General features: G+C 45.6%; 1 protein-coding gene across 4 annotated transcripts in view; it reads left to right on the top strand.

Moving 5' to 3' along the window:
* Positions 1–22,700, top strand: part of FAR1 (fatty acyl-CoA reductase 1) — a 104,384-nt gene that overhangs the window by 66,530 nt on the left and 15,154 nt on the right. For 2 of the 4 annotated variants that reach the window (XM_038764004.1, XM_038764002.1), the window contains exons 3-8: positions 2,523–2,698; positions 6,745–6,924; positions 10,282–10,459; positions 14,855–14,899; positions 16,588–16,706; positions 18,194–18,261. In XM_038764004.1, coding sequence (XP_038619932.1) covers positions 2,523–2,698; positions 6,745–6,924; positions 10,282–10,459; positions 14,855–14,899; positions 16,588–16,706; positions 18,194–18,261 — 766 coding nt within the window. Of the gene's footprint in view, positions 1–2,522; positions 2,699–6,744; positions 6,925–10,281; positions 10,460–14,854; positions 14,900–16,587; positions 16,716–18,193; positions 18,262–22,700 lie in introns of all 4 variants that reach the window. The other 2 variants (XM_038764001.1, XM_038764000.1) reach the window with 1 other exon arrangement.

The raw sequence follows: 22,700 nt of genomic DNA, 5'->3' as shown, positions 1-22,700 counted from the left end.
TATCGGAAAAATTGAGTGAGGTTTTTCTGGGCTCCACGCAAATACTGCATCATCCATGCACTTGGATCTCTATCCTTCGGCTGTTGGATATTCACTCTGCCCTCAATCCCACGACGCTTACTTATGTATCTGTAAATTAATTGTATGAATGTCTGCCCCTCTAGATTGTAAGCTCATTTTATTTTTAAATGGTATTTGTTAAGCTCTTATTATGTGTCAAGCACTTAGTAAGCATGGCGGAAAGAACACAGGCCTGGGAGCCAGTGGGTCTGGGTTCTAATTCCGACTCTGCCGCTTGCCTGCCTTGTGATCTTGGGTAAGCACTGCACTTTTCCGGGCCTCAGTTGCCCCATCTGTAATATGGGGATTAAGACTGTGAGCCCCACATGGGACATGGGACTGTGTTCAACCTAATTGTCTTGTATCTATCCCAGCGCTTAGTTCAGTGCCTGGTGCATAGTAAGCCTTTAACAAATGCCACATAGGGCTCACAGTCTAAGTAGGAGGGCGAACAGGTATTGAAGCCCCATTTTGCAGTTGAGGAAACTGAGACTCAGAGAAGTGAAGTGACAACAAGTCACACAACAGACCAGCGGCAGAGCCGGAATTAGAATCCCGGCCTTCTTACTCCCAGCCCTGTGCTCTTTCCACTAGGCCACGCTTATTATGTGCTTGACATGATAACAGGAGCAGGAACAGGAATTAGAACCCAGGTCTTCTGGTTCTCAGGACCGTGCTCTATCCATGAGGACAGGCTGCTTCCCTGTTGTTCCCTGGCACGTACTAAGCACTTAAATACCATAATTATTATTATCACTTCCTAGCTCATTTTCTTCATCCTTCTCCATTAATCCGTGGTATTTACTGAGCGCTCACTGTGTACCTAGCACCGTACTAGGTGCTTGGTTAACCTCCTCAGACCAACCTACGTCTTATGCCTCTTTCTCATCTCCTCCCAAGTCCTCCTCCACTTCTGCATTTCCCTTCCCCTTTAGCAAATAGTTCACCACTTTCCTCATCTTCAGAGCTCTTCTGAAATCACGTTTCCTCTGGTAGGTCTTCCTGATTGATCTTTAATCTCCCTCGTTTATCTCTCCAACAACCTCTTCAGCGCCAAGTAAATAAGTCTCCACCTCCTGTGGCACATATATGTATGATCTTACGTACCCCGTGGAAACAGCGTGGCTCAGTGGAAAGAGCACGGGCTTTGGAGTCAGAGTTCATGGGTTCGAATCCCGGCTCCGCCAATTGTCAGCTGTGTGACTTTGGGCATGTCACTTAACTTCTCTGTTACCTCATCTGGAAAATGGGGATTAAAACTGTGAGCCCCCTGTGGGACAACCTGATCACCTTGTAACCTCCCCAGCGCTTAGAACAGTGCTTTGCACATAGTAAGCGCTTAATAAATGCCATTCTTCTTATTATTATTATTATTCCTTAAGAACTAATTCACATGTATGTTCCCCTTTTTCTTCCTCCTGTCTGTAATTTGCTCTCTTGTCCTTTTTTTTTTTTTGTCATTTGTCAATCAAATCCACCCTGACATGAAGGGTGGAAGAACACTTTTAGGAGTGCCTAACATGATGATCTTTGAAAGTGACTTTTCAATTACCATTTCAGTATTGCACAAAATGACATTTGTCATTTGTCATTTGCTTGCACTTACTATGTGTCAGGCACTGTGCGAAGCGCCGGGGTAGTCAGATACAAGCTAATAAGGTTGGACCCAATCCATATCCCCCATGGCGCTCCAAATCTTAATCCCCATTTTCAGGTGAGGCGACTGAGGCCCAGGAAAGTGAAGTGACTTGGCCACAGTCACACAACTGACAGTGTGTGAGTGAGTGTCTTCCCCCTCTGGATTACAAAGCCAGGAATCAAACCCAGGGATCGAACCCTCCGGTTCCATTGAACTCTCCTAAATGCTCAGCACAGTGCTCTGCACATTGTAGGTGGGGAATAAATACTCTTGGGATCAACATCCTGAGGTGGCAGTGATGGTGGAGAGGTGTGAGTGTGGAAGCGGTGTGGGGGGTTTGGATGAAGAGGGAGAAAGGGGGAGAGAGGGAGGGTCTGCTCACTTCCCCCTTGGTCTCTTCTCTCCCTCTCCACCCCTCTTCTCTCCTCTCTCTCGGTCTGCCCCTCCCCATATTTATTGAGTGCTTATGGTGCACAGAGCACTGTACTAAGTGCTTGGGAGAGTACAATACAGCAATAAACTGATACATTCCCTGCCCACAACGAGCCACCGCGTCTTGAGTGTTACCATAGTAGAACCGATGTTTATAGAAAGAGTTCTTTCCCAGGGGGTGAAATCAAATCCACCCTGACATGAAGAGCGGAAGAACACGTTTAGGAGTGCTTAACATGATGATCTTTGAAAGTGACTTTTCAAGTAGCATTTCAGTATTGCACAAATAATCTTGCTTTGTGTCATAGAGTCTGTTCCCTTTGCATCTCGACTGCCTAGATTTGCAAATCTTAAAGCCTTTTAACCACCCCCCACCTTTTCTCTTTCCTAGCTCTTTGACAGATTGAAAGATGAAAATCCCGAATTTAAAGAGAAAATCATAGCAGTCAACAGTGAACTCACGCAACCCAAACTGGCTCTTAGCGAAGAAGATCAAGAGACCATCATCGATTCTGTTAATATTATATTCCACTGCGCTGCCACCGTCCGATTCAATGAATCCCTTAGGTAAGTCTGGGTGTCGAACATACATCATTCCCCCTGAAATCTCATGCCTTTTACTCTGTTTAAAGGCTTAATAGTAGACTGTGAGCCCATTGTTGGGTAGGGACCGTCTCCATATGTTGCCAACTTGTACTTCCCAAGTGCTTAGTACAGTGCTCTGCACACAGTAAGCGCTCTATAAATACGATTGCATGAATGAAGGAATAGAAGGTTTTTTGGTTGTTTTTCCTGTTTGTTCTGTAAAACTATTTTTCAGTCAGTTTATGTTGAAATTGATGACTGTGCAGTTGGCCCATCCTTTGTGGTTTTCTCTGACTCCCTCAAAGTTTCAAAATAACTTCCTTTCCCGCCCTCCCCCCGACCCCGAAACCTTTCCAGCTAAAAACCCTTGAGCAGTATTTTGGGGTTTTTTTTAACATGAAAGATAAGCTGTCACTGAAGTTGAACTAGTTCTGCAGTGGAGCTAAAATGAGTGCAGAATTTTTTTTTAAGCACTTACTATATGCCAGGCGCTGTTTTATGCTGGTGTAGATGCAGGCTAATCAGGTTGGACGCAGTCCATGTCCCACATGGGGCTCATGGTCTTAATTTCCATTTTAGAGATGAAGCAGCTGAGATCCAGAGCAGTTAAGTGAATTGTCCAATGTCACACAGCAGACAAGTGGCAAAGCCGGGTTTGAACCGAGGTCCTTTTTTTTTATGGCATTTATTAAGCTTTTACTATGTGCAAAGCACTGTTTTAAGCACTGTTATAAGTTCTAAGTCCTTCTAACTTCCGGGCCCAGGCTCTTTCCACTAAGCCATGCTGCTTTTCCTTCTTCCATGGAGGAGCCGATGACTGGAATCAAATTTTCATCTGCCGGGAAATCCCATCCGGATTGGATCAGGAACACTGTGGAGAAGCAGCTTGAGAGCACCCCCCAACCCTTCTAGACTGTGAGCCCGTTGTTGGGTAGGGACCGTCTCTATATTTTGCCAACTTGTACTTCCCAAGTGCTTAGTACAGTGCTCTGCACACAGTAAGTGCTCAATAAATATGATTGAATGAATGAATGAACCCCCAATTTCCTCAGCTTCTGGCCAGTGTAGCTAACATCAGGGAGGCCGGAGGAAGCTATAATAATAATAATAATGGCATTTATTAAGCACTTACTATGTGCAAAGCACCGTTCTAAGCTCTGGGGAGGTTACAAGGTGATCAGATTGTCCCACAGGGGGCTTACAGTCTTCATCCCCATTTTACAGATGAGGTAACTGAGGCACAGAGAAGTTAAGTGACTTGCCCAAAGTCACACAGCTGACAATTAGCGGAGCTGGGATTTGAACCCATTACCTCTGGCTCCCAAGCCCGGGCTCTTTCCAGGGAGGCAGGGGCGGTCGTGGCGGCTGCTGGGGGTTGGTGGAATCACACACACGTGGTGGTTTTCTAATAGGAATTATGGTACTTGTTAAGGGCTTACTGTGTGCCGAGCACTCAGGGAGAGATACATGGTAAATCAGGTTGGACACAGTCCCCATCCCACCTGAGGCTCACGTTCTGAATCCCCATTTCCCAGATGAGGGAACTGAGGCCCTGAGAAGTGAAGCGACTCGCCCAAGGTCACCCAGCAGACCTAGGGCAGAGCCAGGATTAGAACGCAAGTCCTTCTGCCTCCCTCTCTATCCACTTGGCCACGTTGTTTCTCTGTTACCCTCCATCCAACCCCCAGTAGAGGTTTTGACCAAGCCCTGGCCATATAATAATAATAATAATGATGGCATTTGTTAAGCACTTACTATGTGTGAAGCACTGTTCTAAGCACTGGGGGGATACAAGGTGATCAGGTTGTCCCGTGTGGGGCTCATAGTCTTAATCCCCATTTTACAGATGAGGTAACTGAGGCACAGAGAAGTTGTGACTTGCCCAAAGTCACACAGCTGACAAGTGGGAGAGCCGGGATTAGAACTCATGACCTCTGGCACCCAAGCCCATGCTCTTTCCACTGAGGCACACTGCTTCTAGTCTGGTCAGGCTCAAACCCGGCCTTGTCGTTCGGGCCTGGCAGCGTCCCTTTCTCCTGAAACTAAATCCACCGTCTTGTATTTTCTCCCAGCTCCCTAGGAGCTGACTCTCTTTTTATTTTTTATGGTATTTGTTAAGCATTTACTATGTGCCAAGAACTGAACTAAGTGCTTGGGTAGATTCAAGCTAATCAAGTTGGATGCAGTCCATGTCCCCCATGGGACTCCCAGTCTTCATCTCCATTTTCCAGATGAGGGAACTGAGGCCTGGGAGATATGAAGTGACTTGCCCAAGGTCACACGGCAGACAGGTGGCAGAGCGGAATGAGAACTCAGGTCCTCTGACAGCCAGGCCTGTTTTCTTCCCATTAGACCACACAGCTTTTACTGTTTTGGTTGGTATAGCGCCTGATGTCCTAAGCCATTTATCTCCATGGTGCTTCTGTTGTTGACAGCGACTTTCCCAGCGAGGTTTAAATTCTGAACCAAAGAAAACTTGAAATTTAGAAAATGGTTCACACAAATGTAAAGCAAGTCGTGTTTGCACAAGATAACGATAATTATTTTGAAGTCGAGAATTAAAATGGCGCAAGACTTTTTAATAACCCCCAGGGGGTTCAAACATCTTTAGGGAGTTGCTTCAACACTGGTGTCGATGTACTTTTTGCACCTCAGACACAATAAATATAGGCACTATAGCGTTTTATTGCGATGAATTGTTTGGGGGAAGGGGAGAGAAATGAAGTTTTCCAGCTCTACTCTCCCAGAGTAGAAAGTGGTTATGAAGATGAGCTGTGTTTCTGGAATTGTGAGTGGACTCCAGCTCTACTGAAGAAATAGATTTTTCTAGGTTTTTGGGTTTGTTTATTTTTTCCAAAGTCCTACAGTCCTTATAGACTGAAATTTGTCTGCAAGCATATAGGCACTTACTACGTGACAGACACTGTGTTAGATAGAAGTTAATCAAGTTGGACCCGGCCCACATGCCTTGGTAATTGAGATAACCATGACTTAACATCTCCACCTCAGGTACCTCATTTGTAAAATGGGGATTAAATCCTACTCCTTCAGATTTAGGCTGTGAGCCGCACGTAGGGCAGGGACTGTATCCAACCCGATGATCTTGTACCTACCTACCTCACCACTTAGAGCAGTGCTTGACACATAATAAGCGCTTAATGAATACCATAAAAAAAAGAAATGCAGATCACAAAACCACAGTTAAGGTTCAGTTCCTTTTTTTTTTGTTAATGGTATTTGTTAAGTGCTTACTATGTGCCAGGCTCTGTACTAAGTGCTGGGGTAGATACGAGCCATTCGGGTTGGACACGGTCCATGTCCCATGTGGGGCTCTCAGTCATAATCCCCATTTTCCAGATGAGGGAACTGAGGCCTGGAGAAATGAAGGGACTTGTCCAAGGTCACATAGCAGACAAGTGATGGATCCACAATTAGAACCCAAGTCCTTCTGACTCGAAGGACCATGTTCTATCATTCATTCATTCAATCGTATTTATTGAGTGCTTACTGTGTGCAGAGCACTGTACTAAGCGCTTGGGAAGTACGAATCGGCAACAAAACCACACTGCTTCTGCCAAGGAAGGATTCCCTATGCAAGGAGTCATTGCGACAAACAGGAATAGAGTCACTCTCCCCACTCTCTCCCTCCCAAATAACTCCTTTACTTTATCAGAGTAAGGAGGCTTAGTGGAAAGAGCTCGGGCCTGAGAGTCAGAGGACGTGGGTCCTAATTCCGGATCTGCACCCGTCTGTACTGTGACTTTGGGCAAGTCACTTCACTTCTCTGGGCCTCAGTTCTCTCATCTGGAAAATGGGGAGGAGGACTGTGAGCCCCACGTGGGACAGGGACTGTGTCCAACCCAGTTACCTTGTATCTACTCCGGCAGTTAAAACAGTGCTTCGTATATAGTAAGCACTTAACAAATACCACTACTATCATTATTATTTTTTTTACTCTTCGGTTGGACCAGTAAATGATAAAGGACCTGCCACCGGGCCAGCTATTCACTTGCCTCTTTCTTTTCCAGAGACGCCGTTCAGTTAAACGTGATTGCAACCCGCCAGCTCGTCCTTCTCGCCCAGCAAATAAAGAACCTGGAAGTGTTCATGCACGTATCCACGGCTTACGCGTACTGCAACAGGAAACACATCGACGAAGTCGTCTACCCTCCCCCGGTGGACCCCAAGAAACTCATCGATTCTCTAGAGTACGGTTTCAAACTCTAAGATGTGACCACCATCGGTGGTACTTATTGAGCGCTTACTGTGTGCAGAGTGCTGTACTCGGCAGCACTTGAGAGCGCAGTACAGCGGAGTTGGCATCAGTCAATCAGTGGTACTTATTGAGTGCTTACTGTGTGTAGAGCACTGTACTTGGCACTTGGGAGAATGCAGTACAGCAGAGTTGGAATCAATCAATCATATTAAGCACTTCACGTGTACAGAGCACTGTACTCGGCACTTGGGAGAATACAATGCAACAGTCAGCCAACTGTATGTATTGCACATTTACAGGGTGCAGAGCACTGTACTAAGTGCTTGGGAGAGTACGATATAACTGATAAGTTCCCTGCGCACAACAAACTTACAGTCTAGAGGGGGAAACAGATGTGCATATAAATAAGCAAATTACGGCTATGGTTGTAAGTGAGACGGGGCTGGGGTCGGGCGGTGAATAAAGGGAGCAAGTCGGGGTGATGCCGAAGGGAGGGGGAGAAGAGGGAGTGAGGGCTTTTTCGGGGAAAACCTGTCTAACGTGTCCTGCCTACGAGGAGCGTACTGTGATGATGATGACAGTGTTTGTGAAGTTGCTTTCTATGTGCCAAGCACTATTCTAAGCACTGGGGAAGATACAAGGTAATCAGGTTGTCCCACATGGGGCTCACAGTCTTAATCCCTGTTTTACAGATGAGGTCACTGAGGCACAGTGAAGTGACTTGCCCAGAGTCACCAAGCTGATAAGTGGCGGAGCCGAAATTAGAACCGACAACCTCTGACTCCCGAGCCTGGGCTCTTTCCACTAAGCCACGCTGCTTCTCTCCAGAGATGAGGTTGCAGTCTAGAGTCTATAGTCTATCGTCATTATTTAAACTAATAATTCACCTTTCACAATTCTCTCTGACCTGTTGGAGCCGCTTCGCCTCCTCTTAGTCGGTCCATATATCCATTCATTCATTGTCGTATTTATTGAGCGCTTACTGTGTGCAGAGCACTGTACTAAGCTCTTGGAAAGCACAGTTCGGCAACAGAGACAATCCCTACCCAACAACGGCTAGTAACCCACTGCTGATGGAGTTATTTCTCTATGCAGTTTTGTTTATTCGCTTTCCTGGAAGCAAGTAATAGAAGCAAGTTTTTTATTAGTCTGCCCTTTAGCATATCCCTCTTCTTGTTCCCATCTCCTGCCAGGTCAGTAGATGAATCAGTCGTATTTATTGAGCGCCTACTGTGTAAACAGAGCACCGTACTAAGCGCTTTGGGAGCGTCCAGTATGGCAGCGTTGGTAGACACCTTCCCTGTCACAACGAGTTTACCGTCTAGAGGGAAAGACAGACTTAATATAAAGAAATAAATGACGGAGATGGACATGCTGTAAGGCTGAGGGAGGGGTGAATAAAGGGTGCAAATCTAAGTGCAAAGACGACATGCGGGAGTGGGAGAAATGTGTCTCTTTCATTCAGTCGTATTTATTGAGTGCTTACCGTGAATCGTTTAAGGTGAACACTAGTTTGAATAATGATGGTAGACTGTAAACTTCTAGACTGCAAGCTCATCTCTGGATAGTAAGCTCCTTGTAGGCAGGACACGTTAGGCAGGTCTTCTCCAACTAAGCCCTCATTTCCTCTTCTCCCGCTCCCTCTGGCGTCACCCCGACTTGCTCCCTTTATTCACTGTCCGCCCCCAGCCCCGCCTCACGTCCATAGCCGTAATTTGCTTATTTATGTTCACATCTGTTTCGCCTTCTAGACTGTAAGTTCTCTATGGGCAGGGAACGTGTCAGTTGCGTTGTACTGTGCCCTGCCCTGGAGCTTGGGCATTCCCCACTGACAGTGAGCTTATGGTGTAGAAGGGGAGGCAGACAGTAATATAAATAAATAACGAATATTGCACGTGGACAATAACAATAATGTGTATAACAATGTGTAGTGTGTAATATTGTAATTAATAATATTAATTATATAATTATCATTATTATGGTATTTGTTAAGCACTTAGTGTTTGCCGAGCACTGTTCTAAGCACTGAAGGCTAGTAGGATAAACTTTATTTTATTGCTGGTGTAGTAGCGTGAACCAGTATTCTCTAGGGGTTGAGGGAGGCAGTCAGGTGGCACGAAAGGCCACTTAATGAATTTTCTAAACATTCTCTGGGCGGCCCACAACTTCCCCCAGGTAGTCAGGGTGATGTGAAAGCAGTGGAGGAAGAGAAAGGCGAGTTGGAAAGGCAGAAGTAAGTGGAAGCTCAGCTCTCGTTATGTTCCTGACAAGCCACATTAAGGAAAGCGCAAGCTTATCCCTTCCAATGTCACATTGAGTGCTCTCCAGAGAACGGCGAGTTTCTGGAAAATTGATGCTCCCTTATCCCCAAACAGCGCTCTTTCCAAAGAATATAGCAGAAGCATGCATTATGGCCAAGCGGAGAGTACCTTTTTTTGTTTTTGATGGTATTTGATAAGCACTTACTATGTGAAAGTCATTATGTTAAGCAAGCTAATCAGGTTGGACACAGTCTTATGTCCCACATGAGGCTCAGAGTCTTAATCCCCATTTTACAGATGAGATAAGTGAGGGCCAGAGAAGTGAAGTGACGTGCCCAAGATCACACAGCAGATAAGTGGCAGAGCCAGAATTAGAACCCAGGTCCTTCTGCATCCCAGGCCTGGGCTGTGTCCACTAACCATTTAGTAAAATTTCTCTCCTGACGCGCTCCTGTCCTGGTGCTTGGAGTCCGCTACCCCAGGCCTGGCTTAAAAATCAGCCCATAGTTTGCAATCTGGGGGAAATTTATATCCAGCAGCCCAGAGGACCCTTCCAATTTGAATTTACCATGTCCTTGTCAGTATGGAACGCCTTTCAGTGCTGTGTTTAGAGGAAATCTCACCCCCAAGTAACTCTTCCTCATTCGGATGTGCATTTTAAATGCATTCGGCTTGTACTACTGCTTGAGAAGCAGCGTGGCCTAGTGGATAGAGCATGGGCCCGGGAGTCCGAAGATCCCGGCTTCTAATCGTGGGTCCGCCCCTGTCTGCTATGTGATCTTGAGCAAGTCCCTTCACTTCTGGGCCTCAGTTATCTCATCTGGAAAATGGGGAGTAAGAGTGTGAGCCCCATGTGGGACAGGGACTGCTTCCAGCCTGATTAACTTGCATCTACCCCAACTCTCAGAACAGTGCCCAGCATATAGTAAGCACTTAACGAGTACCGCAGTTATCGTTGTTATTATAACCACTACTGCAACATCCGTCGACCAGTCGTCTTGTGGAAGGGATGAGCCTGTCGCGGCCTGAAGCTTAATTGACTTGAGCGTAAAAGTGTCTCATCCCCCTGTGACGCCTTCGTTTCCTAGATGGATGGACGACGGCCTGGTTAACGATATCACTCCCAAACTGATAGGCGACCGACCCAACACGTATATTTACACCAAAGCCTTGGCGGAGTACGTCGTTCAGCAGGAAGGGGCTAAACTCAACGTGGCCATCGTGAGGCCATCAATCGTCGGAGCCAGTTGGAAGGAGCCATTCCCGGTAAGCCCTCCTGAATCGATCCATCGATTGTCTTTTTTGAGCATGGAGGATGCAGCCGAGTTGGGAGACACAGTCGCGTGGGGACCTTCGTCTAGCTATCTGTGGCTCCAGCAGTGTGGCTTAGTGACAGCAGCCCGAGCTTGGGAGTCACAGGACGTGGGTTCTAATCCCGGCTCCTCCACTTGGCTGCTGTGTGACCTTGGGCAAGTCACTTCACTATTCTGGGCCTCAGTTACCTCATCTGGAAAATGGGGATTAAAAGTGTGAGCCCCGCATGAGACAACCTGATTACCCTGTATCCACCCCAGCGCTTAGAACAGTGCTTGGCACATAGTAAGCGCTTAAGAAATAACATCATTAGTATTTGAACCAAAGGTTGGATTCATTCATTCGGTCGTATTTATCATCATCATCATCATCATCAATCGTATTTATTGACCGCTTACTATGTGCAGAGCACTGTACTAAGCGCTTGGGAAGTACAAATTGGCAACATATAGAGACAGTCCCTACCCAACAGTGGGCTCACAGTCTAAAAGGGGGAGACAGAGAACAAAACCAAACATACTAACAAAATAAAATAACTAGAATAGATATGTACAAGTAAAATAACTAAATAAATAGAGTAATAAATATGTACAAACATATATACAGGTCTCGAGCGCTTACTGGGCGCAAGGGCCTGGGAGAGTGCAGTAGAACAATAAACAGACACATTCCTTGCCCACGTGAACTTACATGCAGGTTGGAATGCTAAAGAAATCAATTGGTGAATCAGTGGTATTTATTGGGCGCCTACCTGTGTGCAGAGCTCTGTCTTGATCGCTTGGGAGAGGACGATACAGGAAAGTTGGTAGACACTTCCCAAGTGCGTCTTTCACGATCCATCTCTTGAGGGCTGCTTCTCTTTGAACCAAGGGATGTAGGTCGAAAAGCTAAAATAAATCAGTTAGCATTTATTAGGCGTTACCTGTGTACAGAGCACATTACTAAGCGCTTGGGAGAGTACAGTACAACAGACTTGGTAGACATGTTCCCTGCCCACAGCGAGCTGACAGTCTAGAGGGAGCGACTGATATTGACACAAAGAAATAATTTCCAGATATGAATGTAGTTACTGTGAGCTGAGAGTGGGTTGAATCCCAAATGCCCAAAGGGTATGGATCAAAGTGTCTAGACAACATAGCTTTACTTCTGTTTATTCTGATGACACCTGTCCACATGTTTTGTTTTGTTGTCCGTCTCCCCCTTCTAGACTGTGAGCCCGTTGTTGGGTAGGGACCGTCTCTATATGTTGCCAACTTGTACTTCCCAAGCGCTTAGTACAGTGCTGTGCACACACTAAGTGCTCAATAAATACAATTGAATGAATGAACATAGAAACTCCAAATCACCTCAGTCTCCCAACGGTAACCTCTAAGCCAAGACTGTTTTGTTCTAGTGTCTGTTCCCTGAGCATCTAGTATAGTGCTTTGTCCATAACTTGCTCAGTGGATTGTTTGACGGCAGTCACTGTGGTGGTCACTTGGTTCATAGGACGGGTTATATACGCAAAATTTTTGCATGCATTTAACAATTGTGGTATTTGTTAAGCGCTTACTATGTGCCAAGTACTGTTCTAAGCACTGGGTAATCAAGTTGTCCCACATGGGGCTCACAGTCTTAATCCCCATTTTAGAGATGAAGTAACTGAGGCACAGAGATGTGAAGTGGCTTGCCCAAGGTCACACAGCGGACAAGTGGTGGAGCATTTATGGGCAACAACCCCCCGGCTACTTAACTTGTCGCCCTCACTGCCCCCGTGAGGACATAACTAACGGGGACAAGAAAATGGGGCTGCCTAAATCACTAGCATCGGAATCACTTCCTTCTTGCAGATTCTCAGTCCTGACATCTCCCTGACCAGACCAAAGCTTGTCTGTCACTTATGACACTTAGGAAGTAGTGTGGCCCAGTGGAAAGAGCAAAGGCCCGGGAGCCAGGGGACCTGGGTTCTAATCCCAGCCCTGCCACTTGCCTGCTGTGTGACCAGGGGCAAGTCATTTAACTCCTGTGCCTCAGTTTGTTCAGCTGCAAACTGGGGATTCACTACCTTATTTTCCCTCCTACTTAGCCTGTGGGCCCCATATAGTAAAGGGGCTGTATCCAGGATTGTTAACTTTGTGTCCACCCCGGCGCTTAGAACGGTCAAGGACATGTCACCCCCCTCCTCAAAAAACTCCAGTGGTTGCCCATCCACCTCCTTATCAAACAAAAGCTCCTCACCATGGGCGTTAAAGCTCTCCATCACCTTTCTCCATCCTCCCTCACCTCTCTTCTCTCCTTCTACAACCAGCCTGCACACTTTGCTCTTCTAAATGCTGACCTTCTCACTGTGCCTCCATCTCGCCTGTCTCACCATCGACGCCCAGCCCAGGTCCTGCCTCTGGCCTGGAACTCCCTCCCTCCTCAAATCCGACGGGCAATTACCCTCCCCCTCTTCAAGGCCTTACTGAAGGCACATCTCCTCCAAGAGGCCTTCCCAGACTGAGCCCCACTTTTCCTCATCACCCACTCCCTTCTGCATCGCCCCAACTTACTCCCTTTTCTCTTTCCCCACTTCCCAGCCCCACAGCATAGCTGTAATTTTAGTGATGATGAGGCCTTCCCAGACTGAGCCCCCTCCTTCCTCTCTCCCTCCTCCCCCCTCCATCCCCCCGCCTTACCTCCTTCCCCTCCCCACAGCACCTATATATATGTTTGTATGTATTTATTACCCTATTTATTTATTTATTTTACTTGTACATGTTTATTCTGCTTATTTTATTTTGTTAATATGTTTTGTTCTCTGTCTCCCCCTTCTAGACTGTGAGCCCACTGTTGGGTAGGGACTGTCTCTATATGTTGCCAACTTGTACTTCCCAAGCGCTTAGTACAGTGCTCTGCAAACAGTAGGTACTCAATAAATACGATTGAATTAATTAATTAATTAATTAATTTGTATTGATGTCTGTCTTCCCCCCCTCTAGACCATAAGCTCATCGTGGACAGGGAAAGTCACTTTTTATTGTTGTATTGCACTTCCCCAAGTGCTTAGTAGAGTGCTCTACACATGGTAAGCGCTCAATAAATATGAGTGAATTGAATTGAACAGTGCTGGACACCTAATAAGCCCTTAACAAATACCATCAAGAAATAAAAAATAAAAAGATGAGACTCATCAGGGGGTAGCTCTCAGTGATAGTCAGCACATTCTGTCATTCCTTAGCCTTAAGCCTGGGCAAAGAGCCAAGCCTAGGGGAGGAGCGAAAAGGTGGGGGCGGTTCGCCTCTCAGAATACATGCACATAAGGGAAAATAGACCCTTCTACTGAGTGACACTATTTGTTATCCAAAAGGTTACTCCTGAGTGGAGCTAATCTAGCGGGTAAATAACCGTTTAGGCAGCATAGTATATGCCCATTCACAAAGAGAAAAGATTGGCGACGTTAGCATTTTGGAAATAAAGATTAACTACATATCCTCAGTCACTTCACTTCTCCTGGCCTCAGTTATCTCTTCTGTAAAAGGGATAAAACTTGTGAGCCCTATGTGGGAAATGAGTATGTTTGCATCAGTTTAAGAACACTGCAGCTTCATTTCATAGAGAAGCAGCATGGCCAGGTAGAAACAGCACGGGCCTGGGAATCAGAGGACCTGGGTTCTAATCCCACTTCTTCCACCTGTCTGCTGTGTGACCTCGGGCAAGTCTCTTCGCTTCCCTGGGCTTCAGTTCCCTCATCTGTACAATGGGGATTAAAAAACTGAGCACCAGACTGTAAGGATTTTGTGGGCAGGGAATGTGTCTATTTAATATGTCGTTCTCCTCCCAAACATTTAGGACAGTACTCTGCACACAGTGAGCGCTCAGTAAAAGTGAATGAATGAATGAATGAATGGGACATGGACTGCATCCAGTCTCGTACCTACCCCAGCGCCTAATACAGTGACTGGTGCGTAGTTAGCGCTTAACAGATGCCTTTAAAAATTAGTTTTTGGTATAGAGCTGCATAAATCCTGGGTCTGTCTATGTTTCTCTGCAGTCACTTTGTCATATTTAAAGCCGGCATTTCATGGATATCGCTCTGGTTCTTTTCCACACCTTTCATATCGATTTTTCCGTCCATTGCCTTTTGAAGGGCAGCTCATTCTGCCAACTTCTTGTTTGGGACCTTCCCTAAAGCACACACCAGCGGGGCTGGAGAGTTCCCAAAGCAAACACATTTTGCACTGTTATCAAAGAACTCGTCACATTTGAACCCAAGGTGCTGATAGGGAAATTGTACATCCGTGGATGGTGACTCAGTGCCCCGTTTGATCGCGTTACCGCAAATTTGTGAGCAATTGCCTCTAAATTGGTTCTTTCTTTACCTAACAGGGCTGGATCGATAACTTCAACGGACCCAGTGGCCTCTTCATTGCTGTAAGTAAACGTCTCGATTTGGTTAATGACTGTAGAGCAGCCACTGAACCCATCCAGGGTCAAGTGGAATAATAATGATTATAATTAATAATAATTGTGGTATTTGGTAAGCGCTTACTGGGTGCCAGGCACTGTTCTGAGAAGCAGAAGCAGTGTGGCTTAATGGAAAGAGCCCGGGCTTGAGAGTCAGAAGTCGTGGTTCTAATCCCAGCTCCACCACTTGTCAGCTGTGTGACTTTTGGCGAGTCACTTCACTTCTCTGTGCCTCAGTTACCTCATCCGTAGAATGGGGAGTAAGACTGTGAGCCCCACATGGGACAACCTGATTACTTTGTATTTCCCCCAGTGCCTAGAACAGTGCTTGGCAAATAGTAAGTGCTTACAGTGCTCAGCGCTTAGAACAGTGCTTTGCACATAGTAAGCGCTTAGTAAGTGCCATCATTATTATTATTATTATTAGCAGATACCATCATTATTATTCTAAACACTGGGTTGGGCACAAGCAGATTGGGTTCCTGTCCCACCTGGGGCTCACAGTCTCAATCCTCATTTTACAGATGAGGGAACCGAGGCCCAGAGAAGTGAAGTGACTCGATCAAGGTCACACAGCCAACAAGTGGCAGAGTTGGGACAGAACCCAGGTCCTTCTGACACCCAGGCCCGGACTCTACCCACTAGGCCACGCTGCTACTCTGGACCCATGGCAGTGGAAACCAGACAAGTTTATCACCTCATCCCCCTTCTCCAAAGGGAGGGGTGTGCTTAAGCTGTGACCACCCCTTTCCTCGCCCAGCTTGTCTGTGGGCTGACGACCACAAGGGAGACTCCTGTGAGTGATCACTCTCCAAGCGTTTATTACAGTGCTCAAAACATACCAGGGATTGATTGACCATTAGGCCCCTCAGCCTAGAAAACCAGCTATCCAAGCCAGTAAGCCTAAAAGCCGCAGCTCTCTTCATTCATTCAGTCGTATTTATCGAACGCTTACTGTGTGCAGAGCACTGTACTAAGCACTTGGGAAGTACAAGTTGGCAACATATAGAGACGGTCCCTACCCAACAGTGGGCTCACAGTCTAGAAGGGGGAGACAGATGACAAAACAAAACATATTAACAAAATAAAATAAATAGAATAAATATGTACAAGTAAAATAAATACAGTAATAAATACATACAAACATATATACATATATACAGGTGCTGTGGGGAAGGGAAGGAGGTAAGGCAGGGGGATGGAGAGGGGGAGGAGGGGGAGAGGAAGGAGGGGGCTCAGTCTTGCACTTGTCCTCCCTGGCCTAGTGGATAGAGATGGGCCTGGGAATCAGAAGGACCTGGGTTCTAGTCCCGGCTCTGCCACTTGTCGGCTGTGTGACCTTGGGTGAGTCGTTTCAGTTACCTCATCTATAAATGTGGATTAAGACTGGGACATGGACTGTGTTCAAACTGATTAGTTTGCATCTACCCCAGTGCTTATTACAGTGCCTGGCACATAGTAAGCGTTTAACAGATACCATTTACTTAAAAAAAAACCAACCCTAGCCGTTTCCAGCCTAAACTAGCCTCTTTGCCCATTGGCGTGATTGATTCCCTCTCCGTCTCTTTGTTCTGGACTCCTTTTCTCTCAGTGCTTAATTGTCTTACGAACATGGGGGTGTTTGTGTTTTTTGTATTTTTGTTTTTTCCTCTAAGGCAGGGAAAGGAATCCTTCGAACAATGCGCGCTTCCAACAGTGCCCTCGCCGATCTCGTTCCCGTGGATATTGTGGTGAACACCAGCCTAGCAGCGGCCTGGTATTCTGGAGTTAATAGGTATACCAGGTGACAGTGTGGCTTATCTCTCTCTCTCTCTCTCTCTCTCTAATAATCAGTTTGTATTAGTAAAAAGCAAAGACCACCATTTTCTCTTCTTTGGAGAGGGAATGTTACTGTGTATTTCAAAATTCCTCAACCGGGGAGGGAGTGAAACAACCAAACCAACCCAGCAAGCTGCTAAATGGTCACATTCAAATTGACCAACCTGCTTGAGGCAAACCTAAGGTTGTGTGGGGAAATCTCTGAAGCTTTTAGCATTCACAGCCTTAAAAGACCCTCCAAATCTGCCTCACCAGTGAACAATAAGGGGCTTTGCTGCTAGTGCATTGTTACAATTTATCGCAGAAACTAAGAAGCATTATTTTGGGGTTGGGTTTTGGGTATGCCATTAAAGAAAAAGAAGATTTTGTCTTAATAATAATAATAATAATAATGATGGTATTTATTAAGCGCTTACTATGTGCAAAACACTGTTCTAAGCGCTGGGGAGGTTACAAGGTGATCAGGTTGTCCCATGGGGGGGCTCACAGCTTTCATCCCCAGTTTGCAGATGAGGTAACTGAGGCACAGGAAGTTAAGTGACTTGCCCAAAGTCACACAGCTGACAGCGGAGCGGGGATTTGAACCCATGACCTCCGACTCCAAAGCCCGTGCCTTCTGATTGGTCTGAAAGTCAGGCAGATCGACAGTTCTTGCGCAATGTAGAAGGGCATAGTTGGGGCACAGAAAAGCTGGAAATGTTTTCTGTGAATCGGGCGGATGGATGAGTTTCAAGATTTCTAGATTTGGAGGGTTGTTTGGGGTATTTGGGGCTGGTGTTGTTAAGTCTTGGGTGTAAACGCTAATCCTGGTTAACGCGATCTCGGAATTTAAAGTTAGGTCCATCGCATGCACAGTTGAGTCAAAACGAGAAAAATCCCTTTAAAAATGCATGGCTATAAAATGTAATTTCATTTTCACCACCAGTCCTTCTCCTCAAGCCCCATTATTTTTATTTTTATTTTTAATGGTGTTTGTTAAGTGCTTACTATGTGCCAGGCACCGTTCGAAGTGCCGGGGGGAGATACAGGTAATCAGGTTGAACACAGTTCCTGTACCACGTGGGGCTCGTGTTGTAATCCCCATTTTGCAGATGAGATAACTGAGGGACAGAGAAGGGAAGTGACTTGCCCAAGGTCACACAGCAAACCATTGGTCCTTATGACTCTCAGGCCCGTGCTCTATTAACTGGGCCATGCCGCATCCCTGTCAGCACTCTTGTTGAAAAAGCATAGTGCCTCTTTGTCCTCTGGTAGCAAAAAATGTTTGAAATTTAGTAGGTTGGATTATATATCGGTAGGGTATTTTGGCAGTTATCCAGGCAGGGAACATGTCTGCTAACTCTGTTGTACCCTCCCAAGCACTTAGTACAGTGCTCGGCACATAGTAAGCACTCAATAAATGCCACTGATTGATTGACTTATCTTGATGATTGACTTTTTCAGACCAAGAAACATCATGGTGTATAACTGTACGACGGGCAGCACCAATCCTTTCCACTGGGGTGAAGTTGGTATGTTCATTTCTTTTCCTTCCTCTGTTTTATAGAAAAGTTAAGATTAAGTCTTGCTAGAGTAGAAGATTTTGTATGGATTTTCAGACAATGCATTGGTAGAGATTATCTATTAATAGGCATTTTGGAAGTGTTTATCAGTAGCAGTTGAAGCTTTAAAAGGCCACTTCATTGTTTTTTTAAATAGTATTTGTTAAGCGCTTAATAGGTGTCTAACACTGTTCTAAGTGCTGGGATAGATATGAATCAATTAGGTTGGACACAGTCCCCGCACGGAGCTCACAGTCTAAATAGGAGAAAGAACAGAACCGAGGCTCAGAGAAGTTAAACGACTTGCGCAAGGTCACACAGCAAGCAGTTGGCAGAGGTGGGATTAGAACCCAAGTCCTCTGACCCGCAGGCCAAGGTCACGCTGCTTGTTCATTTACTAATTTATCTAGAATGCAACTACAGACATAGAAGCCATACCTCCCAACCCCGCCTGGTGAGTCGTATTCACTCTTGAATAAATGGTGTTTATCGAGCACTCACTGTGTGCAGAGCCCTGTACTAAGCGCTTGGGAGAGTATAGTATAACCGAGTTGGTAGGCACGTTCCCTGCCCACAACAGGCTTACAGTCTTGCAGTATAGGGCATCGTATGTGACGTGTGTATCCTGTACCTTTCCCCCTCTCTTCGGAGCTTCATTTTCCACCTCCTCCCTATTTCCCTATACTCCTGTTTGCATCCCGTTTGCTCACATCCCCGACCCCAGAGGTGTGGAAGCTTGGCTCTCTTCTGAGTCCCTTCAGAGGGATAGTGGATTATCACTTCTGTGCCATAAGATGTGGTGAAATAAGACAAGGACAGTGCTCTGGAGTAGCCCGTGGTGTTAGTTAGTCAAATTTATTGAGCGCTGACTGTGAATAGAGAACTGTATTAAGCGCTCGGGTGAGTACACTATAAGATTTTGGGAGTTGGTAGAGTTGGTAGAGTTAGAGAGTTGGGAGAAATGTCTGTCAGTCAGTCATATTTATTGAGCGCTTGACTGTGTGCAGAGCACTGTAATGATAATAATAATAGTAATAATAATAGTAATAATAATTATTATTATTATGGTATTTGTTAAGCACTTACTAGGTGCCAAGCAATCAATCAATCAGTCATATTTATTGAGCGCTTACTATGTGCAGAGCACTGTACTAATCGCTTGGGAAGTACAAATTGGCAACACATAGAGACAGTCCCTACCCAACAGTGGGCTCACAGTCTGAAAGGGGGAGACAGAGAACAGAACCAAACATACCAACAAAATAAAATAAATAGGATAGAAATGTACAAGTAAAATAAATAAATAAATAAATAGAGTAATAAATATGTACAACCATATATACATATATACAGGTGCTGTGGGGAAGGGAAGGAGGTAAGACGGGGGGATGGAGAGGGGGACGAGGGGGAGAGGAAAGAAGGGGCTCAGTCTGGGAAGGCCTCCTGGAGGAGGTGAGCTCTCAGCAGGGCCAAGCACCGTTTTAAGCGCTGGGGTAGATATAAGGTAATCAGATTGTCCCAAGTGGGGCTCACAGTCTTAATCCCCATTTTCCGGATGAGGTAACTGAGAGGCCCAGAGAAGTGAAGCGACTTGCCCCAGGTCACACAGCAGACAAATGGCAGAGCTGGGATTAGAACCCATGTCCTCTGACTCCCAAGCCCATGCTCTTTCCACTAAGCCATGCTGCTTCACTGTACTAAGCGCTTGGGGAGAGTACAACACGACAATACACAGACACATCCCCTGCCCACAACGAGCTTGCAGTCTAGAGTCTAGTCCAGTGCAGGGTTCTTGGGAGGGGTGAAGGAATTACCCCATGACTTCTCATTGTGTGTCCTAAATTCAAATAGTGATTTTGCCCCCTGTAAGCAAGGAAAACAGAATGCCAAAGATAGGAATGAAAAAGGAAAAGCAAACGCTAACAGCCAATTTTGTGTGCCCGCATTCATTTTTAGCCTCGTCATTTCATACCAATTTTTTTGTGGTGCTTGCTAAGCGCTTACTGTGTGCCAAGCCCCTTACTAAGCACTGGAATAAATATAAGATAATCGGGTCGGACGCAGTCCTTGCCCCACATGGGGCTCACAGCCTGTCGGAGGGGGTAGGGTTTAATTTCCATTTTACAGGTGAGGTAACTGAGGCACAGAATAGTTTCATGATATACCCGAGGTTGCAGAACAGACAAGCGTGGAGTCGGGATTAGAACCCAGGTCTTCAGACTCCCAGGCCTGTGTTTGTTGCAGTAGGCCAAGGGGCTTCTATATTAGAAGACATTAGAGGCTAAAATGCAGCTAGGGGCTGCACACTCGTTCATTCATTCACTTGTAATTATTGAGCGCTTAACTGTGTGCAGAGCACTGTACGTACTTGGGAGAGTGCAGTGCACAGTGAATTTTGTCTTCTCCAGATGCCTAAAGGCTGTCCTGAAGGAGAAGGAAAGGGGATGTAAAACATTTTTCTATTTGTACTCCAAATATCCTGCCCTTCTAGCCTTAATTGAATCTTTTTTTTTTATGGTGTTTGGTAAGCACTTACTATGTGCAGGCATTGTTCTAAGTGCTGAGGTAGATGCAAGGTATTCAGGTTGTACAGAGTCTTCGTTCATTCATTCAATCGTATTTATTGAGCACTTACTGTGTGCAGAGCACTGTACATACTTGGGAGAGTGCAGTGCACAGTGGATTTTGTCTTCTCCAGATGCCTAAAGGCTGTCCTGAAGGAGAAGGAAACGGGATGTAAAATATTTTTCTATTTGTGCTCCAAATATTCAGCCTTTCTAGGCTTAATTGAATCTTTCTTTTATGGTGTTTGTTAAGCATTTACTATGTGCAGGCATTGTTCTAAGTGTTGGGGTAGATGCAAGGTATTCAGGTTGTACAGAGTCTTCATTCATTCATTGTCGTATTTATTGAGTGCTTACTGTGTTCAGACCACTGTATTAAGCACTTGGAAAGTACAATTCAGCAACTGTGAGCCCACTGTTGGGTAGGGACTGTCTCTATATGTTGCCAACTTGTACTTCCCAAGCACTTAGTACAGTGCTGTGCACACAGTAAGTGCTCAATAAATATGATTGATTGATTGGTAAAGAGAGACAATCCCTGCCCACAACGGGCATACAGTCTAGAAAGGGGGAGACAGACATCAAAACAAGTAAACAGGTATCAACAGCATCGATATAAATAGATAAAATTATAGACACATACACATCAAAACAAGTAAACAGGCATCAATATAAATAAATAGAATTATAGGTATATACATACATACACAAGTGCTGTGGGGAGGGGAGGGGGGATAGAGCAAAGGGAACATGCCGGGGCGATGGGGAGGGAAGCTTGAAATGCTGATCAAAATCTTTCTTCAAAAAGAAAAGACAATGGAAATACATCTCCAGTGCAATAAACGTGAGCACAGAGGTACTGTGAAATAACAAAGCGTATAACCCGAGTGGTACTACCTGCCTTCCAAATAGCAAGACCTCCTTCAGTCTTAATCCCCGTTTTATAGATGAGGGAACTGAAGAGTGAAGTGACTTGGCCAAAGTCACACAGCAGCCGGGTGGCAAAGCCGGGACTAGAAGCCAAGTCCTTCAGACTCCCAGGCCTGTGCTCTATCCACTAGACCACACTGCTTCTCGGCATCCTAAGTATTTTTTTTTCCAGTGGTATTTGTTTTAAGAGTTTACTCAATGCCAGGCACTGTACTGAGCGCTGGGGTAAATTGAAGCTAATCAGGTTGGACTCAGTCCCTCTCCCACCTAGGGTTCACACTCTTAACACCCATTTTACAGATGAGGCACCAAGAAGTGAAATGATTTTCCTAAGGTCACATAGCAGACAAGTGGTGGAACTGGGTTTAGAACCCAAGTCCTCTGTCTCCCAGGCACTAGGCCATACTGCTTCTCTTTCTTAGAAAGCAGTTGTTCGAGAGACGTCCATAAACCCCCACCCAGCAGATCCAAAGCCAGAATCCCTAACGGACCGCAGACTCACTATGGTTTTCTTCCCTTCCCCCTCCTTGAATGTGTACAACACTTTTGTTTTCTTCTCTCTGTCTCTCCCTCTGAAGTAGGGAGAACCAGGTATTTTTATCGCCATTTTACAAATGGGGAAATGAAGGTCCAGAGAAACTAGTCCAAGATCAGCCAGCAGGGTGGTAGCCTGACTCCTGGCTCCCAGAATAGTCATTTTTTCTACACCTTGATAATAATAATAATAATAACTGTGGTATTTGTTAAGTGCTTATTTGTACTATTCTATTTATTTAATTTTGTTAATATATGTTGTTTTGTTGTCTGACTCACCCTTCTAGACTGTGAGCCCGCTATTGGGTAGGGACCTCACTATATGTTACCAACTTGTACTTCCCAAGCGCTTAGTACAGTGCTCTGCACACAGTAAGCGCT

The sequence above is a fragment of the Tachyglossus aculeatus genome, chromosome 22, assembly GCF_015852505.1.
Source record: "Tachyglossus aculeatus isolate mTacAcu1 chromosome 22, mTacAcu1.pri, whole genome shotgun sequence".
Classification (NCBI taxonomy): Eukaryota; Metazoa; Chordata; class Mammalia; order Monotremata; family Tachyglossidae; genus Tachyglossus; species Tachyglossus aculeatus.
The sequence above is the reverse complement of the archived record's forward strand: the minus strand, read 5'-3'. Positions and strand labels throughout refer to the sequence as shown.